Here is a 19584-nt window from a genome sequence, read left to right as displayed (position 1 = left end):
AATTTTTTAACTCAAACACTTTGAAGGTTTCCTACTTTAAAAAAACATAAAAACAATTCATTGTCTCTTAAATATAGTGTGAGGTTAAATATTTTTATTAGTAGGAATCTACCACTTGTAAAAAGTTTTATTTAAAAAAGGATTATATGGTGGTGAAAGTCTTTTTAAACTACGGACTGAAACTTACCACCTTCACATTTAACAGGCCAAGGCCAGAGCTATTCCAGAATTTGGATGCTCAGGCTGTACCCTACTAACCTATAGACCATTAGTCTCAACCCAGTGGCTCTATCTCAAGTGAAAAAGAGCTACAGAGCAGGATGACATCAAGCCCAAGCTTGGGATGGGTAGACTCCAATTTGCAGGTCCCAAGGGTGAATGCCAAGGTGCCAGCATCAGAAAGAAAGGTGACTTTCAAACTGTCAAAGGCAGTTTCTGCCCTGGCCTAGTCACAGCTGGGTTCCCAGGGCAGGTCTACATAATGTTTCCCCAAAGCAGTTGGGCTCAACCCCCTACCTGCCTCCTCACTACCTGTAGCCTCCGCCCCCCTCCCTCAGAAAAGAAGGAAACCAGGCAAGAGCAGAGAGGTCCAGGGCAGGGGAGTGAAAGGGCCAATTTAATGAGAAACTACAAACTGAGACCAGGCCACGATTCACAGTGACAGGAGGCCATGCAGTGGCAGTGCGCGACCAAGAGCGGGACAGTAGCAGGAATACAGTGTCCATGTGGGCAAGTTTACAGACAAACCATTTAGGAAATAAAGACGGCTCTGGGTCTATGCCCTGGGCAAGCAAGACAGTTATCCACTAGGCCATCACTCCTTCCTCATCCCAGCGCCACAGCTCTTTCTGTTGACGTGTCCCAAAGAGGGAGTAGGTACAGCAACAGCAAGTCAGGTGAGGCAAAGGGCCTAGTGCTTTCCAGGAAGAGAACCAAGGGTGAAGGTGTTGTAAATCCCAGTGTGTCTAAGGGGGGGCCCCTTTTATCTGCCATCTGTTTCAGCTGGGACATAGCAGCTATTGGACAAGGTTGCACCCACACACAGTGAGGACACAGGGTAGACAGGATGGGCTAGGTTCATGGGCATTCCTTCTGGCCCCAGAAAATATAGGGGTTCACAGAGGTGTGGCCAGAAAGGGGGTCTCTGCACATCAACTCAAAGGGGGTACAGTGGGGATGAGTCACTCTTGGTTACCAGGGCCATGACTTACCCAGCATCCTCCCTACCTTGTACCAGGGGTTCTTGGGCACTTGGACAGAGATGTCCTGGGTTTCCATACCTGAGTGCTGAGGGCCAGAGTTGGCGATCATTAACTCTGGCATGCCCCACCTCTGGCACCCTAGAGGTGCAGTGTACCCTACACCAAACCCAGGCCTTATGACCCTGTTCTGCTTGGGTCCAGATGATGCCCTACTGTCAGCCTAGCAGGAACAACTGTGGCTCCAGGTACAGCCTCTACTGCAGGACCTCAGGCTGGGACCTACTTTGGCAGCTTATGGCCCCATGGAGAGTCAGGACCGAGCCTGGACCTTGGACGGAAATGGAAAAATAAGGACCCCTTTCCAGCTTATCTTCCGGATCAAAAACACCAAGCAAACCAGCAAAACACAAGCTCAGTGCTACTCCCCTGCCATCCACTGGCCCTTGGCCTTAAAGCCAACAGAATTTTTGCTGGAAGAGTCAGATGCTCAGAGTAGGGCAAGGAGAAGAGGACAGGACTTCCAGGGGAGGGTGGCCTAGCTTCCAACCCCAAGTGGAGGAGAAGCAACCACCGAGCACAGGGAGCGAAGCATGGGGAGGGGGCCACTGACAGGCTGGGGAGTCCGAGTTCAGCTCTGTTAGCACAAGCGCTTGTACGTGTAGATGTAGGCTTTGCAGCTGGGGCACGTGTGTGTCACATCCTTGAAGTCATTGATGAGGCAGGGGATCAAGCAGCAGCCCAGATCACACCTGAATCAGAGACAGGGAGAAAAAGGCTGATGCCTGAAGAGAAGAGGCAGAGGCAGTCTGCAGAGCCCTGGAGGTCCAACCCTGCGAACACCCCACACCTACCCCATGAAGCAGCAGAAGAAACCCAGCACGAAGTTCATCAGGCCAATCTCATAAGAGATCTTGGTGGTGATGGCCTGCTGGCAGTGGGGACACACAGTCTGCACTGGTGCGCCTTCAAAAATCTCTCCCTGCAGCACTGTCACTGTGGTGGCAGCCCCTGAAGGAACCAGGACGGTGGCTGTGTGGCCTCCAGGGCCAGGGTAGGGCCCTGGTGGGTAGGGTCCAGGTGGGTAGTAGCCCATGGGTGGGTGAGGGCCTGGAGGCGGGTAGAAACCTGGAGTAGCACAGAAGACAACAGAGAGGTTATGTCATTCATTGGCTGGCCACCTGCCCTAGTGGCATGAGCACAAAACCTGGGACCCAGCAACCAAGTGCAGCCTAAAGCTTCCTGTACCCTGGGGCCACAGAGTACCAGTGAAGACTTGTGGTTGGGGCTCTGTTTCAAGCAACCATATTCTCCTAGTCCTTTCTAGTCCCCACACTATGGGACCAGGATAAATGTGATAGAGAGCCAGGAACATGGACCTGACTTCCCTTTGCTCTCCCACCTCTAGCATGAAGGGACTAGGCAGCCAGAATCAGCAGGGATGAGGGCCCTACCACAGTAGGAAAAGCCTCACCTCTCTCCTACCCCTCTCCTGCATACATGGCTTTCCCTGGTGTGTTGAGGGTCATCCCACCTTACCTGGCAACCTGTACATAGGCCCTTCCTTGGCCCTGTGGAGAGCTGCAGATAGGCAGAGATCCAGACATCTACTAGGAGCCAAGTCCCTGGTAGGAAGAAGTCCTACAGCACTCAGTCATTAGGAGCCACTGTAACTGAGGGGCCTTCCCTGAGTGCCTATCTTCTAACCTGACAAACCCAGCAAGAGGCCCTGCTACCCTATCTCACATCCACAGTCTGGCCCATCACCAACTGCCTACAGTGAAGGATGGACAGTGGTTGCTCTAATGATCCCAACACTCCTTCCAAACTCACCTGGAGGCATGTAGGTGCCATCCGCACTCATGTGGGGGGGGACAAAGCCAGGTTGAGGTATTGGATGACCTGGTGGCTCGTACGGTGGGGGTCCAATGTCTGCAGGGGGCAGTGGCATGCCTGGTGGGGGCTGCATCACAGCTGGGGAGGTACGGCCTAGACAGAAGCAGAAAGTGGAGGCTCAGGTGGTCAGCACATGGGCCATGCCAGATATCACTGCTTTGGGACACAGGGTGATCCTGGAGAACAAATGGTGTAGAGGTGCCAACTGCATCTGGGGAGGGGGGATTCTTACCTGGGGTGGGTGGGGCTCCACTCTTCTCCTCCAGAAGTGGGGCTGTAGGTCCCCCAGGATAAGGAGGGGGTGGCTCATTAGACATCTTTGCTGCTTCTGGACCTGGAGGGAAAACCAGACACAAAATCAGCTCCCAGTCAACCTGCTTTCCACTCAGGTTCAGGACTGTGTTGAGGGCCATTGCACAAGATGTGTCACTGTCCTCAGAGGTATCTAGTTGAGCCCTAGCACACAGGCCCTCTTTTCACAGGGTCTCTTGCTTTTGGCTCAGGTGCCCAAGCTGTCACATTCCCTTCATGCATAGCTCCCAGCTCTGGAGGCAGGGTTAGTAGGCTGGGGCTGGTGCCTTGGAGAACTCAAATCACTGGACTGCTCATCATAGGGGAGGTCCCACCTTACCCTGGGGACCAGTAGCTTAGAGCTGCCATTCTCTGTACCTTTCTAGTCACTCCGGCAAGGACAGCAGTCCTGGGAAGCTGACCCAGGGCTCCACAGAAGAGCAGTCACCTAGTCCTCCCCTTACCTACAGGCATCCATGGAGGGGCTGATCACCACCAGAGGCTGCCAGATCCAAGGGAAAGAATTCCAGGAGATTTCTTACCTCAAACCCCTGGTACTCAGAGAAAGGAAGTGGGTCCTCAGTGGCTGGCCAGGATGGACAGGGCTCTGGAGAGCTGTTCAAGGAAGAAGCAGCACACTTAGCCTGTGAGAGCTGCTGGGCCAGGCTTGGGCACATCCCCACTCATTGTGCCACCCATAAGCCTAATCACTACACACTCTTGCCCTGCCCGACCTCACAGGTCTGATTTCTGTCCCCAAGTCCTGTGGCTGCTGGGTCCTCTGCATACCACCCCCTCCCACCAGTCTTTTTTTTTTTTCCCACCAGTCTTGACAAATACATTACCCATGCAATGACTGTGAAAAGAGTCAGGATGATGGGATATGGGTCTGCCTAGTCTCCGGACTTTTTTGGAGCCAGGAAGGAAAAACAGAATCAGTCAAGTTAAACACTTTGCCTAATTTCTTTCACCAACTTCCCTGAGCACCTACTGCTTAGGTATTAGGAGAAAAGCAGGGAAGCCAGGTCTCCTTGCCTTCACTCTTACTTAGCATTATAAACGACAAACCATTAATAGCATTCTGAAATGAGACTTTCTTTTTGCAAATGAGAGTAATAGTACAAACAAGGAAAAAAATTCATCGTATGCTACAACAGCATACACAGTGCAAATGGCAGGCTCAATATTTTTTCACAATGGAAATAAAAATCAAAACCAAAGCCCAGCATGGTGCACCTAAAGTCCCAGCTTCTAGGGAGGCTGAGCAAAGAGGATACTGGAGCCTTGGAGTTGGGAGGACAGCCTCGGCAACACTGAGACCTCCGTTTAAAAACAAACTTTGAAGAATGAAAATGCTCCTTCAGGCTGTGGTTGTAGCTTAGTGGTGTGGTAGAGCACTTGCCTAGCACATGCAAGGTCCTGGCTTCCACTGCCAGCATCTCACACATACATACATCAAAACCACACTGAAATATGATTTTATATCCACAAGGTGGCTAAAATTTAGAAACATGGTAAGCAGAGAAGTTGGACCCTACACCCACGTAGCTGCAGGGCTCTGGTACTATTCAATGTCTCCTCTCCATAGCCCTGCCTGCTGTACACTGCTGCCCAGCCCTTCACACCCATATCCATTCAGCTACCTTCCCAAACTGCAGCAGAGAACATGGAGCAGATCCCTCATAAGGAGAGAAGTATCTGGACAGTGGCATGAACTCTCAAAATCAAACACCAATGCCCCAAGTGCCTTCCAATATAAAACCATATTAAAACTCAGACCCCAGGGCTCATGAGCTCATCTGGCATCTGGACTCCCCACAGACTTCAGGCAGATGATATAGTCTCAGCTAAAGCACAGGAAACAAGGAACATTCTTTACTGAACTCAAGTAGCAATGCTGGCTCACCTATTAAAGGGTCCAGTGAGGTGTAGCTTCACACACCCAGTGTAGGATGAGACAGGCGTCCTGAGAGAGCCCTGCAAGGGCACATGCTCCATGAGCATTTATCTTTTCCCAGACTCTTGGGGCTGCAGAAGCCCAAGAGGTGGTCTTAAGTAAGGCCATGGAGAAGGAACAACTCTGATGTCTTCAATCAGGTGACATTCCCTGCACAAGTATTAACCCTCAGAGCAGCCCACAGGCCAGCCCTTCAGCATCTGCATTTTATCAAGAAATCCAACAAAGATCAGTCTCCAGGGTCACACAGCCTCCCAGTCAGTGTCAGATGCCCTCAAGGATTTCTTCTGAGCCTTAAATTCCTGCTCCTACCCATTTTCAGACACAGTGTTGAGGATGCTGGGAGTACCACTGCTCAGCCCTGAGGGGTGGTTCAAGGGGGCAGAGGTGCTTCCCAGAAGCTAAAGACGTATGGGTAATATCCATAAAGTGTAGGGGGAGGCCTGGGTTACTGGCTATGGGGGCCTCATAGATCAAACTGACCATGGAGCTCATTGTCTCCTTGATGGCATTTTTATTAAGAAGCCCATCCCAAAAGGAATGGTCCTGGCCTTTGCCAGAGCAGAAAAGCAGCTGTTGAGTCAGAAGGCTCCAGACTCGAGAAGGGAGAGTGTCTTAGGCACAAGAGCAGGCACTGTGGGAACTCCAAGACATGCATGAGCCTGTCTTCTCTGAGCTGTTCATTAGAATCCCTATCACTGGCATTAATAAGTAAGTCCCTTAGAATGGGAATTTAGTGAAGTATGGGGGAAGTGGGACAAACTTAGGGGAGCCCTCAGGGGAAAGTGGGGGTGATGTGTCCAAGAGAGGGAGGCTGGACCCACTCATGCCCCTGGTCCACTGGGGGATAGAACAGGTCACCAGGGACCCATTGGCCCCTGTGCTGATGACCAACAGCCTGGCACCCACCATGCCTTTCTATAGGAAGTTATTAAAGACACCTGAAAAAAAGGGTACCTGTCTTTATCCCACTGCAGCTGCAATCCATCCTCCCAAAGGTGTGTGACCTGATGGGGCTAGGAACTTCCCAGGGGCAAGACACAATTCTCACCCTACCCACTGCTCCCAGACACAGACAGGGTCAAGCACTATTCTGCAAAGCCACCCTCACATCCCACAACCCCAGTATGCTGAGGACATCTGGATTCTAAATGCCATCTGCCTGTGAGGCTGGTTAAGCAGCACAGGGGGCCTTGGGGCCTGCTCAGTGCAGGGTCCATCTCATAATGAAAATCTGCTCTGTACTGCAGCACTGGAGCCCAGGCCTCACTTCCCTTGCCCCTTCATGCAGTTCTGCCAGGGAATGCAGCACACTTCACCTTCACTCAGCCTGGCACCTGGTCTTATGGACTCACAGAGGTTCCTGCTGCTTCTCCAGGGAGCAGCCAGTATTTTCCCAGAGTGAGGATGGAAAAGATATTTTGAGATGCCTGCAGTAGATTTTAGGGTACATGATGGGGGCCATGAAACCAATAAAAACTGCTCTACTGCACTCCCATCCCAGGCCACATGGAATGTGACTTAGCTTCAAGGAAAGTGCACAGTCTGAGGGCTGCGGTTGTGGCTCAGTGGTAGAGGGCTTGCCTAGCACATTTGAGGCACTGGGTTCCATTGATCCTCAGCACTATACCACATAAAAACAAACAAACAAACAAACAAACGAGTGAATGAATAAAGGTACTGTTCCATTCACAAAAAAAGATATTTAAAAGAAGATAGTACAGGGGCTGTGGCTGTGGCTAAGTGATAGTGTACTTGCCTAGCAAGTGTGAGGCACTGGGTTCCATTCTCAGCACCACATATAAATAATAAAAGTAAAGGTTGATGAACAACTAAAAAATTAAAATAAAAATTAAAAATTAAAAAAAAAAGAGTACATTGTCAGTCTTCTAAAATGGGGTCAGCATGGCACCAAAACCTGAAACCTTACCTCCCTCTCCAACTCCCACAGGGGAAAGGATGGACCCTATGCCAGGCCCTATTAATGGGAAAATGGTGAGGACAGAAAGAAATGGCATGCTGGAACCAGATAAACCTGACTTCAAATCCAAGACCTTGGGCAGGTCAGAGCCTCCAACTTCCTGTGAACTGAAACTAGGACACCTGCCTCTTGGTCCTAGTGGACCATTCCATACAGAAGGGGGGCTGTTGTTGGGTGGATAAAAACATAAAATTAGATCATGGGGATGGAAGCACAATGTGAACATATTAAAAGCACTGAACTGTACTTAGTAATGAAGTTGCATTCTGAGAAACAGTGCTTACACAAGCTAAGATGGCAATGACACCACCAGACAATATAATCTGAGGGGACCCGCCTCATATATGCATGCAGTCCATTGTTGACCACACATTTGTTTGTTAGGTAGCACATAACTATACTTTGAATAGAGTATGGTTCCAGACAGGTCAGTAAAGGGCAGTTCTGACTCTGGAGACAGGCAGAGGAGGGAGGGGACACCTCATGATGTGCTGAGTTCAGCTGCTCTCCTCTGGGTCTCCTGCTTCCCAGATAGGAGCCAAGTACAAGACCTCAGGGCACTGGGCACTGACTCTGGCATCCTCCTCCATTCACTGCAGAGAGCAGTGCAATGAATCCAAGGCCAAAGCTAGGCCAATGTGCAAGAGCCTGCCCGCCATGGCAGGATCCTGAGAGGGTGGCAGCAGGATACAGACCTGCTAGCTACAGCAACTACAATAGAATCTGAGGGAAAACTATTCTCACTTGAAAATGTCCTATACATTGCAACCATGGGTACCAGCCATGCACCTGTGATCTGTCCCCTTGCAGAATACCACCAGCAGATTTACTGCCAAGCCATTATGGAGGCAAAGTCCAGGAGTGGGGCGGGTACTCTGATGCTCCTGCCCCATTGTGATAGTCAACCTGGCTGGCTCTCCATGTATGTGTGCTCTCCTAGAGCCTGAGGATAGGCAACAGGGGATGAGGCAGAGAGATGACAGAAAAGACAGGGCCCAAAGGGATGTTCTGAAATTCCAGTTCCACAGAGTCTGCCAAAGCAGTGTTTCTCAGATTTTCTGGTCTCGGGACTCCTTTACATTTGATTACTGAGGACCACAAATAGATTTTGGTTTTTTTGAGCTATTATCTATGAATACTATATTAGAAATACAAAATGAGGAACCAGAAATAATCAACCAATCAATCATACTATTAGCATCACCACCAATATTATCAGAAAAGTCTTTAAATATCATGAAATAGGCTGGGATGTAGTTTAGTGGTAGAGTGCTTGACTTGCATGTGCAAGGCCCTGCATGATTCCCAGCACCAAAAAGTAATAATAAAATAAATATCAAGAAACTATCAAGTTCATAGTGTTAGATATGTTTCCAAAATCTGATTTTCATTTGATATCTCAAATTTTATTACTGGAAATAATAATAAACTTATTACTGGCAACATATACAAAAACTTGGGGCTGGGATTGTGGCTCAGTGGTAGAGTGCTTGCCTAGCACAGGCGGGACCCAGGTTCAATCCTCAGCACCACATAAAAATAAAATGCATTGTGTTGTGTCCATTTACACCAAAAAATAAATATTAAAAAAAAAAAAACATATACAAAACCAAATCCACTGTCTTTTTGAAGGAGCAGGCTTACTTTGTTCATGTCCAAAGAAGTACCACTGAATAACTTTTTTTCTGTGTGGTGCTGGGGATGGAACCCAGGACCTCTCAGGCAAATACTCTACCATGGAGCTACACCCACAGCTGGTCAGTTTTTGTTTTTCCTTTTTTGTTGGGGGGAGGGAGATACTGGGCATTAAACCCAGGGCTATATGAACTATATCCCCAATCCTTTTTAAAATTTTGATACAGGGTCTCATTAAATTGCCAGGCTGGCCTTGAACTTGCAATCTTCCTCAGTCTCCCAAGTTGCTGAGATTATAGACATGCACCACCCACCTGGCTAATAACATTTACTGCCTTTTACTGATACTGGCTTGTGTGTGTATGCTGTGTGACACAAAAACAATGGCCAGCACTGGCTTTGGCAGTTTCTTTCCCACTAATTCTGCACCATCTATGGGAAGGTCAGCCAGCACATTACAGAATGTATTTTTGTATTATCATTAAAACAGTTTCAACCTCCACCCTGAGAAGTCTCAGGCAGCTCCTGGGGTTCAGTTCATATAGAGAACAAAGTGCTGAAGGAACCCCAGAATGTGAGTGCAACATTAAGGGCCTGGACAGAGGGCCAGGGCTTCGCTATCAGAGGAGCCCAGAGGGATGCCTCCGGAGGAGGCTGCACCCCAGAGAGATGCCTCCTGAGGAAGCTGCACCCCAGAGAGGTGCCCGCTGCAGCATGGCTGCAGATGAGGCAAGGAGTCAAGATGTGTTTCTGCATCAACCAGAACAGATCCAGCCCCCCTCCCACTTCCTAGCTGTGACCTGTTTCTCTCATCTGCTTATATGTTGGGGTAGGAACAAAGCTTACAAGAGTGCAAAATAGGGCTGAGGATGTGGCTCAAGTGGTAGCGAACTCACCTGGCATGCGTGCGGCCAGGGTTCGATCCTCACCACCACATAAAAAAACAAAGATGTTATGTCCGCCAATAACTAAAAAATAAATATTAAAATTCTCTCTGTCTCTCTCTCTCTTGCTTAAAAAAAAAAAAAAAAAAAAAGGTGCAAAATACCCACTTCAGAGCACAGGGCCTGGCACAAGGGATGCTAAATAAAGAGAACCTGCTATTGTTTATTAGGAATGACTTTTTTGGGGGAGGGGTACTGGGATTGAACCTAGGGACACTATCATTGAGTTACATTCCCCAGCCCTTTTTATTTATTTTTTAAAAATGCTTTTTTAGTTGTCAATAGACCTTTATTTAATTTATTTATATGTTGTGCTGAGAATTGAACCCAGTGCCTCACACATGCTAGGCAAGAGCTTTACCACTAAGCCACAATCTCAGCCTCCCTTTTTATTTTTTGAGACAGGGTCCCACTAAATTGCTGAGGCTGTCCTCAAACTTGTGATCCTCCTGACTCAGCCTCCCAGGTTGTTGGGATTACCAGCATGAGCCACCACACACAGGAGCTAATGGTTCTAAACTAATGGTTCTAAACTTAGAAGTAGTAAGACTTACAGGAACTATGACAACAACAGTTACTACACTTTGCAGCAGGCTGAGCTTCCTGTGAAGCTCTGGCAAGCTACTTTTGCATTCCCTGTACCTAGCAGCTCTGCTTTCCTGGACAAGAGCTGTGTGCCTGCATTCTTCTTGATGACTTCTACAGGAGTGCTACCCTAGAGGTAAGATGGACCTGGTGCAGCGATCACCTGCAAAGGTGTTCACTGCATCACTGTGTTGACATCCCACCAAAGGGACTGTCAGACCCACTTAGTCTACCTTACAGTGTTACTGTATTCACCCTCTGAATGACTCTCTGAGCTACCTGCAGTGACATGGAAAGATGGTCCTGACAATGCTGAGTGAAGGAAGGATGTAAAGTAGCCTGTGATTCTACATTAGCTGCTTTCTCTGGGTATTGAGATTCGGGGTGATTTGTTTATACCTAAATACAAATACAGAAGCTTTTCTTTATGTGTGATGAGCAGCTTCTCTAAATGCTTCTTTCTCCAAAATACTCATAATTGTGCTAGATTCATGTTATTTCTCCTCAATCCAGAAAGGTGCCTCAGACTACAATCTAGTTTTACCTAGAGGAGAAAATGCTCATGGAGTGAGCCCAAGGCTGTCGGTCCTCTCTCAGAAGTTGGTGCTTGGTCTGCATGGAGGTCTTACTTCAGTTTGGTAGTACGAGTCTATTCTCTACCAGGCCACCTCCCAGTGCTCCAGGCAAACTGAGGGTCCTACTGGACCTGTTAAGTCAGTAGTCTCAAGGCTGGCCTGGGGAGTTGGCAGGCCACCTAACAGAGGACAGCAAGCAAATCCCCACAAGGTCCCTGATAAAACTGAATGCAGTGAGTTTCCTGGCCTGTCAAAGGCCAGGCTAGAGCTGCACTGAACACAGCGCAGCCTCTGCACTGCCTCCTATGCTGTTCCAGAAAGCTTGTTTCTATGTCCTGCTGCTTTATACAGAAAAGGAAGGAAGAACAGATGGCAGGGGAAATGAGCAAAGGATGGAAAACAGCTACAAGTGGAACCACAACTAGCAAATAAAAAAGTCAATGGCACCTGCCCACAGGCAGGAGGTGGTAACTAAGAGTCAACTAATTTTAGAAACATAAGCCTAAAGAGCCATCACTTGAGCAATCAAAATGCAGCTCTGAAGAAGTTCCTACCTCTGCCTGCACTGAGCTGACACAAAATCATCTTTGGGTTGACTATTTGAACCAGCTGTCAGCTGGGTGACATCAAGACATAACATCCTGACCTTCCAGAAAGCACAAGGTTTATTCATGCCATCAAGCCATGTGGTCACAACAGTCACAGCCACCAGATGGAAGAGTCTTAATTGGGACAGAAACGCCTTTGAGCACAGGGGAGGGGCTCCGAGCCTCTAGTTAGGCCTCACCCAAGTCTCCCCATGCTGCAGGAAGAAGCAATCCCTGGGATCCCCTTTCTTTCTCCATATACTTCAGTCATCAAATATACCTGAAAACTATAGCGTACTCCCACCCCTCAGCTTTCCCTCAGAACAGAGGTGGCTTTGCAACACTCAGATCTCTCATATGACAGTATTCCTTCAATCATTTTGAAGAAAACTCTGCTGGGGGAAGAACATGAACTGCAGTGACCTGTTAGCACTAGTGAGACACTCAAGTTGTAGGTGGAATTGGTAAATAAACACAAAACACTGCAGACATGGAGATCTGTAACTGTTCCTGGGCCAGGCCTCAAAATGACACTTGTTCAATGTTGCTATAAACAGCTTTTTCAAGAGTGCCTTTAAACACGCAGGAAACAGCTATGCTGCAGGGCTGATAAGAATACCTGAGGGAGGCTGGGGTTGTGGCTCAGTGGTAGAGCACCTGCCTAGCACATGTGAGGCACTGGGGTTTGACCCTCAGCACTACATAAAAATAAATAAATAAAATAAAGGCATCATGTCCATCTACAACTAAAAAAAAAAAAAAAAAAAGAATGCCTGAGAGCCAGGCACAGAGGTGCACACCTGTAATCCCAGCAGCGTGTGAGGATCATGAATTCAAAGCCAGACTCAGCAAAAGCGAGGTGCTAAGCAATTCAGAGAGACCCTGTCTCTAAATAAAATGCAAAAAGGGCTGGGGATGTGGCTCAGTGGTCGAGTGCCCCAGAGTTCAATTCCCAGTCCCCAACAACAAGAAAAAAGAATACCTGAGAGAATGTAACCAGTTCTGGGGCACAGCAGAGCCATCCTGCTCTTGTGGCACTCAAGACTACTTGCACCTGCTCTGTGGGGTCACAGAAACAGGGACATAGAGGTCAGTGGAGTTGCACAGGAGGAGTAGGAATGACAGTTCTTGGGGAACTGTGAGTGGGAAGCAAAAGTACACAGTTTCATGTTATATGTAGTATATGCAAGCTTCACTAAATTCCTGTAACCTGAAACTAACACAGGCTCAGACAAAACTGGGATTTTTTTCCTTGCAGAAGTGAGAGTGTGTGTCATGTTGGGGCTGCTATGTTTGCCTATGTGTATTTCTCTGTGACTCAAGACATCTAGAAAGGGGCTGGGGTTGTGGCTCAGCGGTAGAGCGCTCATCTAGCATGTGTGAGACGCTGAGTTTTGATCCTCAGCACCACATAAAAATAAATAAAGATATTGTGTCCAACTACAACTAAAAATATATTTTTTTAAAAAAGATATCTAGGGCTGGGGATGTGGCTCAAGCGGTGGCGCGCTCGCCTGGCATGCGTGCCGCCCGGATTCGATCCTCAGCACCACATACAAACAAAGATGTTGTGTCCACCGAAGGCTGAAAGGTGAATATTAAAATTCTCTCTCTCTCTCTCTTAAAAAAAAAGAAAAAGAAAAAAGATATCTAGAGACCACTTTTCAGGGCTGGAAAAGCCACCAGAGATGACCACATCTGAAGTTTCAGCTGACATTCGTATAAGTGTTATACATTAATCAAGCCCCCACCAAAGGCAGGTATGTGTGAAGTGCTGGAGACTACAGTGGGCAAAGGAACAATAAGCAGTGCCAATGAACGGGGAGCGGGCTCTAAGGGTGGCTGTGACTATCCCAGTTGCTCAGAGACAATGATCTGAGACAGGACCTCTACTGTCCTGATCATGCCCAACACTCTTTTCTATAGTACCATCAGCCTTGTCTCTTGTCCCACATTCTCAAATGTGGGGTCTTAGGGACCAAATTGCTTCATGCAGTGGAATTCCATCCCACTCATTTAGTTTATGTGGACTTCATGGCACCCAAACAAAAAGCTGAAGTAATGCTGCTGGGCCCCCCAGCCTTACCCATTGGTGAGAATAGGGCTGGGAGGGAAATGAAACATGGCTCATGCTATCTCCTCAGGGCCACAGTCCTTCCATATGCTCACAGCTTAGAGGCCATTCAAGGATTTTAAAGGACAGTGTGACCAAATGAGGTTTTTGCTCTACCAGCAACTTCAGAATCTAACCCAATAACCATGCATGTGAGAACTCAATTCTGCATTCAAAATGAGATGCCCTTGCCAGGCACACACCTGTAATCCCAGCAGCTCAGGAGATTGAGGCAGGAGGATTAGGAGTTCAAAGCCAGCCTCACAATTTAGCAAGGCCCTAAAGCAAGTCAGTGAGACCCGATTTCTAAATAAAATATCAAAAAGGGCTGGAAATGTGGCTCACTGGTTAAGCACCACTGGGTTCAATCCCTGGTAACAAACAAACAAACAAAGTGGATGCCCAGGACTCCACAGGGAAGGACACAGCACATGGACATTGCAAGATGAACAGCTATTAGGAACACAACTGAAATGCAGAAATGGTATATGACTTTATCCAACTAATAAACTGTGACCATTCACTAGGTGTCAACACTTTCCTAGGCAGTGAAGATGAAGGAGTACCTGTCTTAATAGAACTTACTTTTATGTTGCAGAGTGGGGACTAGGGACTGTGAGACACAGAATGTAAAGCTTGTTATATAGTGAGTTGTATAGAGGAATAAAAACTTGGGAATGGAATGCTTCAGAGCTGTGTCCTAAACAGGGAAAGCTTCACTGTGCAGGGAATATTCCAGCCCAGGTTGAAGATGAGGTGAGCCATGTATGCAGTGTAGGAAGGAGGCACAGGCAATGACCCAGGAGTAGCAGCTGAGTACAGCAGGTACTGAGAGCAGGGAAGGTGAAGTAGGGAGGTGGTGGGGGGAGGAGCTGGGCTAGATCCTCTGGCTACTTACTGCAGGACCCCACTTTTTAAGTAAGCTGCGAGGCTTTTGTAGAGCTTAAAAAATCAGGCTATCCCATGAGTCTCCACTTCCTACACACTGCCTGATACATTAATATGAGTCCTTCAAAGCCCTGCTATCAAACTGGTAAGTGCTAGAGGTGGAGAACCCTAGAGCACTTGGCCACCACCTCCAACTGGTACAGTTACTTTCTGGCCTGTTTGGGATCACAGAGTAATGGGTCACAGTGTGGCTACTCTCCAGCAAAGCTGGTAAACACACATATGTGGAGCCTGAGCCTTCAGGGATGGAGAATGCCTGGGGACTCCAAGGGCTGAGAAGTGGCCACTTGAGGCCTTCTCCCCTGAGCAGGGTAGGTTTAAGCAAAAGCAGTTTTATTCAGCAAAGAAATCACCACCCAAGTTTTCTTTTTTGTTTTTTTGTTGCACTGGGGGTCAGTGCCAGGGCTTCCCACAGGTTAGGCAAGCACTCTACCATTGAGCTACATTCTAGCCCTGTTTTTCTAAATCACTACTTATTGAGAGTTGACTTTTTTTTTTTTTTAGTTGTAGTTGGACACAATACTTTTATTTTTATTTTTTTGAGAGAGAGACAGAGAGAGAGAGAGAATTTTAATATTTTATTTTTTAGTTTTCGGCAGACACAACATCTTTGTTTGTATGTGGTGCTGAGGATCGAACCCGGGCCGCACACATGCCAGGCGAGCGCGCTACCGCTTGAGCCACATCCCCAGCCCAATACCTTTATTTTTATTTATTTGTTTTTATATGGTGCTGAGGATTGAACCCAGGGCCTCGCACATGCTAGGCAAGCGCTCTACCGCTGAGCCACAACCCCATCCCTCAGAGTTAAGACTTTTGACTTCTAAATTGAGTCAACAAGTCACTGGATCCTTGCTAGATAGTACTTACTTTATGGTTCCTGCCCTCAAGGAGCCACAGATCTACCTAGGAAGCTAAGTCACCTTCAAGAAGAATTTACAAAAGATACTCAGCAAAATCAGCAGATGAGATTTTGTGAGAAGGGCTGAGACTGGGGAGGCTTCCGGTCCTTGTGGAAAGAACTCAAGCAATCCCAGGCATGGGGCATTAGTCACTCACATCAGGAGAACTTGAAAGTTGTGTTCAAGGGTCCAGTTTGTCCATCAGACCCACAGCTCCTGGGGGTGAAGATGGAACTTGGGGCCACTTCTCTACAGTACCAGAAACACGTGAAATATGCGTTGAGCAGGTGGAGAGCACATCCAGGCTGACCACTGCTGGGATGGGGCTCCTCAGCCTCAAGTCCTATTTCAGTTCACTGGAAAACTGGACAGGCTTAAAGGAGTTCTAAACTATTTCTCTGAAACCTTGACCAGCTGGCAAATCCTACCGATTCCATAGTTCAAACAGCACTCAGACCCACATTATCTCATCAGATGGTCAAGGTTGAAAGGGAAAAGTCTGGGCTTAGCCCATGTCCCAGACCTACAGTAATCTACTCCAGCTCTACTCCACTGTACTTTGGACTTCTCTAAACCATTGGAATGTTTGCTAAATAAATGAGCCTATGAGTGTGGGGTTAACCATAGTGGACTTCTGTACTTTTCCTAATCCTAATGCCCACTACCCGTGCCCTAGGACCAGAGCACAGCCACAGCTCAGATGGATTCCACATGTTTCCTCATAAAAATGCCTTTGTTTATGGTCAAAATCAAAACAGGAAAAAATGCCATTTTTTGAATGACAATCAACTCCATGAAGCAGTAATCATAGCAGGGCTGGGGAAGCCCGTGTTCCCGCCACCCCCTTCATGCCATTGTTTCAAGAGAGCTGTGTGTGTAGCCCTGCTCTGCCATTATTTGGCAACCATGTGCAAGTCACTTAGTCTGGCTGCTTCCTTAGCTGAGGCATGCTTGTGTAACTATTTCCCTGGATAAGAGGTGAGAACCTGCCAAGTAGGAACAACACACTTAGAAAGGGCCCACCTTGCACAGAAATCGCATGCCCTATATTCCTACTTAATGTCAGTTGAAACTGTGACAACTGTTCATGTTTTCTTGAATAGGGTTAAATTCTCCTTAAATGCACCCAAAGCAACTCCTGTACCCTTCCCTACCTACTCCCACCTGCTGTGGAATCCTTTTCTTCCTTTTTTTCTTTTTGGTACCAGGGATTGAACCCAGGGGCACTTAACCACTAAGCCACATCCCCAGCCCTTTTTGTGTTTTATTAGAGACAGGGTCTAACTGAATTTCTTAGGGCCTCGCTAAATTACTGAGGCTGGCTTTGATCCTCCTGCTTCAGCCTCTCAAACCACTGGGATTACAGGTGTGCGCCACCATACCCTTTTCTTCTTGAAGGAAAAACTCGGACACTGTAACTAGATCTGAATTCAAGCCAAATTAAATTTATTGTACACGATATATATCACACACAGAGGTTTTACTGAACCATGAGACACTTCTTTGCAGTACGAACTGATGGTGTTGGATCACCCAATGGACAGACCAAGCAGGGGCTCACAGCACCCACAAAATCAGGAACACTAGAAAGTTGACAAGAAATGTTTTCTGGAAAAATGATCCAATATTAGCAAAAATGCATCACAGTTGCTTTCATGGAAAGTACCAGAATGTTGGAAACCCTCCCCCATTTTTGGTCCCAGAGATTAACCCAAGGGTGCTTAACCACTGACCCACATCCCCAGCCTTTTTTAAAAATTTTGAGACAAGGTCTCATCATGTTGCTTAGGACCTCACTAAGTTGTTGAGACAGGCTTTGAACTTGCAATCCTCCTGCCTCAGCCTCCTGAGCCACTGGGATTAGGTGTGCACCACTGCACCCAGTGTTGTTGGACCTCTTTACCCTTTACTGCATGGCTTTGAATTGTTTATACTTTGTCAACATTAGGAAACCCTAATCTTTTCAGTGCTTACTGTGGATATAGGTCTTCTGACCAGATCAAGGTCTCTTCACCTACCACAGGTGTAATGAACGAGGCTCTGGGAAGACAACTAGCTTGTCACAAAGCTTCAAAGTCACATGTAGGGGCCTCCAATGTGGTTTGCTAACTGAGTCTAGGCAGTACTGGTCCCAGAATCCATCATTATCACCAGAGCACTGCCTGATGACTCGTAGTACAGAAGAGGTGGTGAGCAGACCTAGTGGACCCATAGGCTAAGGAGCCAGTCAGACCAGTGTCTCTCTGGCCCTCTGTGGGAGCTCTTTAGCAGGCCCCTGGCCTGACTCCAACTCCCCTCTGTAGCACTCTATTACAATGCAGCCTCTACCGCCTCTAAGAGATAGGATTTGGGAAATCTTGACAGGGTGGAGGTAAACACAGAAGGCTTTTATGGGGTCCTAAAAATGGATATGCTTCCATTTTATGCAATCTATTTCCAAGTCCCTTTGTGGGACAAGAAACCCCCCATCATCACTGCCAAAATAGCTCTTCTCCCCACTAAGGGCCCAAGTTCTCCCTGCATGCTACCTTCTTATCAGCATATCTTCCACATACAGGACAGGACCTTAACATAAAATGACATGACTTTAACTGCTACACATCCTGAACTGCGTCCTCTCTGAGTTAAAATATGTCATCATGCTTAGTATTGTGTTTCTGAAAGCAGAAACGAATTTTCATGAGGCTTGACTTTTCTCTCCCCCTTAAAGGAATAGGGTGAGGGATTGGTAGTTGTGGCTATGGAACCAAGTATCTGGGCCTAAGGGAGTCAAAGTCATGACCTCTAATTCATCAGCACCATGTGCCTGCCAAATGTGTTACCCAGCCCTGTTCCCCTACAGTTTAAAAAACACACACCTGCAGCTTTAAACAGCAAGCTTATAGTGTACAGAAAGAGCCAAAAAAACACACAAGCTGACAACTCACTTCAGTTATTGCCAGAATGAACTGCTGGGGCACTGTCCTTTGGGACACATTCTATTCTCTTCTTCTCAAAACAATTTTGTTCCCTTAAGTATTCTTCATATATTTCATGTTTCTCCTCTTAGGATGAGTCTAGAACCATGGCTAGCTGTTCTTAAATTCTGTAAGAGCAATATGTAAAGGTCTTTCCTCATGTGAAGAACAAACCTACACACTCCTTCGGGTCCTCAGGATTGAGAGGTTCTGTTGGTTAAAAATCAATAAGCAAGAATCCTAAGAGTCTAGTTAATGATATGCATGCTTAACTATTTGAAAAGAAAACACACTGGTGATCTACAACTTACTTCGATATGCATAAACAAAAGATGGGACTGCTGGGTGGATAGATTGATGAAAAAGTAGAAAATGTTAACTGTACATTCTACATGGAGTTCATTAGCATACTCTGTAAAATTCTTTCGACTTTTCTGCATTCTAATTTTTTCCTAATGCAGGGGAGGTTGAGGTGGTCTTCTGAATGGCTCTTTCCTGTTAAGAGCAGGACAATAAGAGCTGGCAGGCCTTTCCCCGCTCAACTTGTGTCAGCCCCAAACAAAGTAAAAAGCAAAGTACCAAGGATAGCCGTCCTAATTTCCTAGGCACTCCCCAGCCCACATCCCCAGAATGCATACAAAAGTGATAAAAACGCTATGAATCGCCCCCCCACCGAAGGTCCTTGATCCCCACTCTGGGACAGAGATTCTCAGTCCCATGTGCCTGAGAATTATCTGGGAGCACATTATTTACAGATTCCCTGGGATACACCCCATAACTACAGAACGAGAATCTGGGGCTGGGACAAGCCCCAGGACCCCGTCCTTTTAACAACGGCCACCGGTCGTGCTGACGCAGGATTTTCAGCCGCTCTCTTCCTTGACACCTGTGGAAAGGCCCCTGGGAACCCACCTCCACCAAGGTGCTGAACGGCCCAAGGCCAGGCCACCCGCCGCCTCCCCAATCCGCCTGCGGGAGCGCGGCGCAGAGCCAGGTCCCGACCCGCACGCGCCT

The 19584-nt window shown here is 47.5% G+C and overlaps 1 protein-coding gene across 4 annotated transcripts in view; it reads right to left on the bottom strand.

Moving 5' to 3' along the window:
• Positions 1–75: 75 nt before the first annotated feature.
• Positions 76–19584, bottom strand: part of Cdip1 (cell death inducing p53 target 1) — a 20364-nt gene continuing 855 nt past the window's right edge. Inside the window, exons 1-6 of one of the 4 annotated variants that reach the window (XM_015490788.2) lie at positions 12633–12775; positions 3929–4001; positions 3328–3429; positions 3033–3188; positions 2054–2327; positions 76–1951 (exon numbers count right to left, since the gene is read on the bottom strand). In XM_015490788.2, coding sequence (XP_015346274.1) covers positions 1840–1951; positions 2054–2327; positions 3033–3188; positions 3328–3412 — 627 coding nt within the window. In that variant the 5' untranslated portion in view covers positions 3413–3429; positions 3929–4001; positions 12633–12775 and the 3' untranslated portion in view covers positions 76–1839. Of the gene's footprint in view, positions 1952–2053; positions 2328–3032; positions 3213–3249; positions 3272–3327; positions 3430–3928; positions 4002–4231; positions 4282–12632; positions 12776–19584 lie in introns of those variants that run through there. The other 3 variants (XM_015490787.2, XM_048789239.1, XM_048789241.1) reach the window with 3 other exon arrangements.

This window comes from Marmota marmota, unplaced genomic scaffold, assembly GCF_001458135.2.
Source record: "Marmota marmota marmota unplaced genomic scaffold, marMar, whole genome shotgun sequence".
In the NCBI taxonomy this organism is placed as follows: Eukaryota; Metazoa; Chordata; class Mammalia; order Rodentia; family Sciuridae; genus Marmota; species Marmota marmota.
The sequence above is the reverse complement of the archived record's forward strand: the minus strand, read 5'-3'. Positions and strand labels throughout refer to the sequence as shown.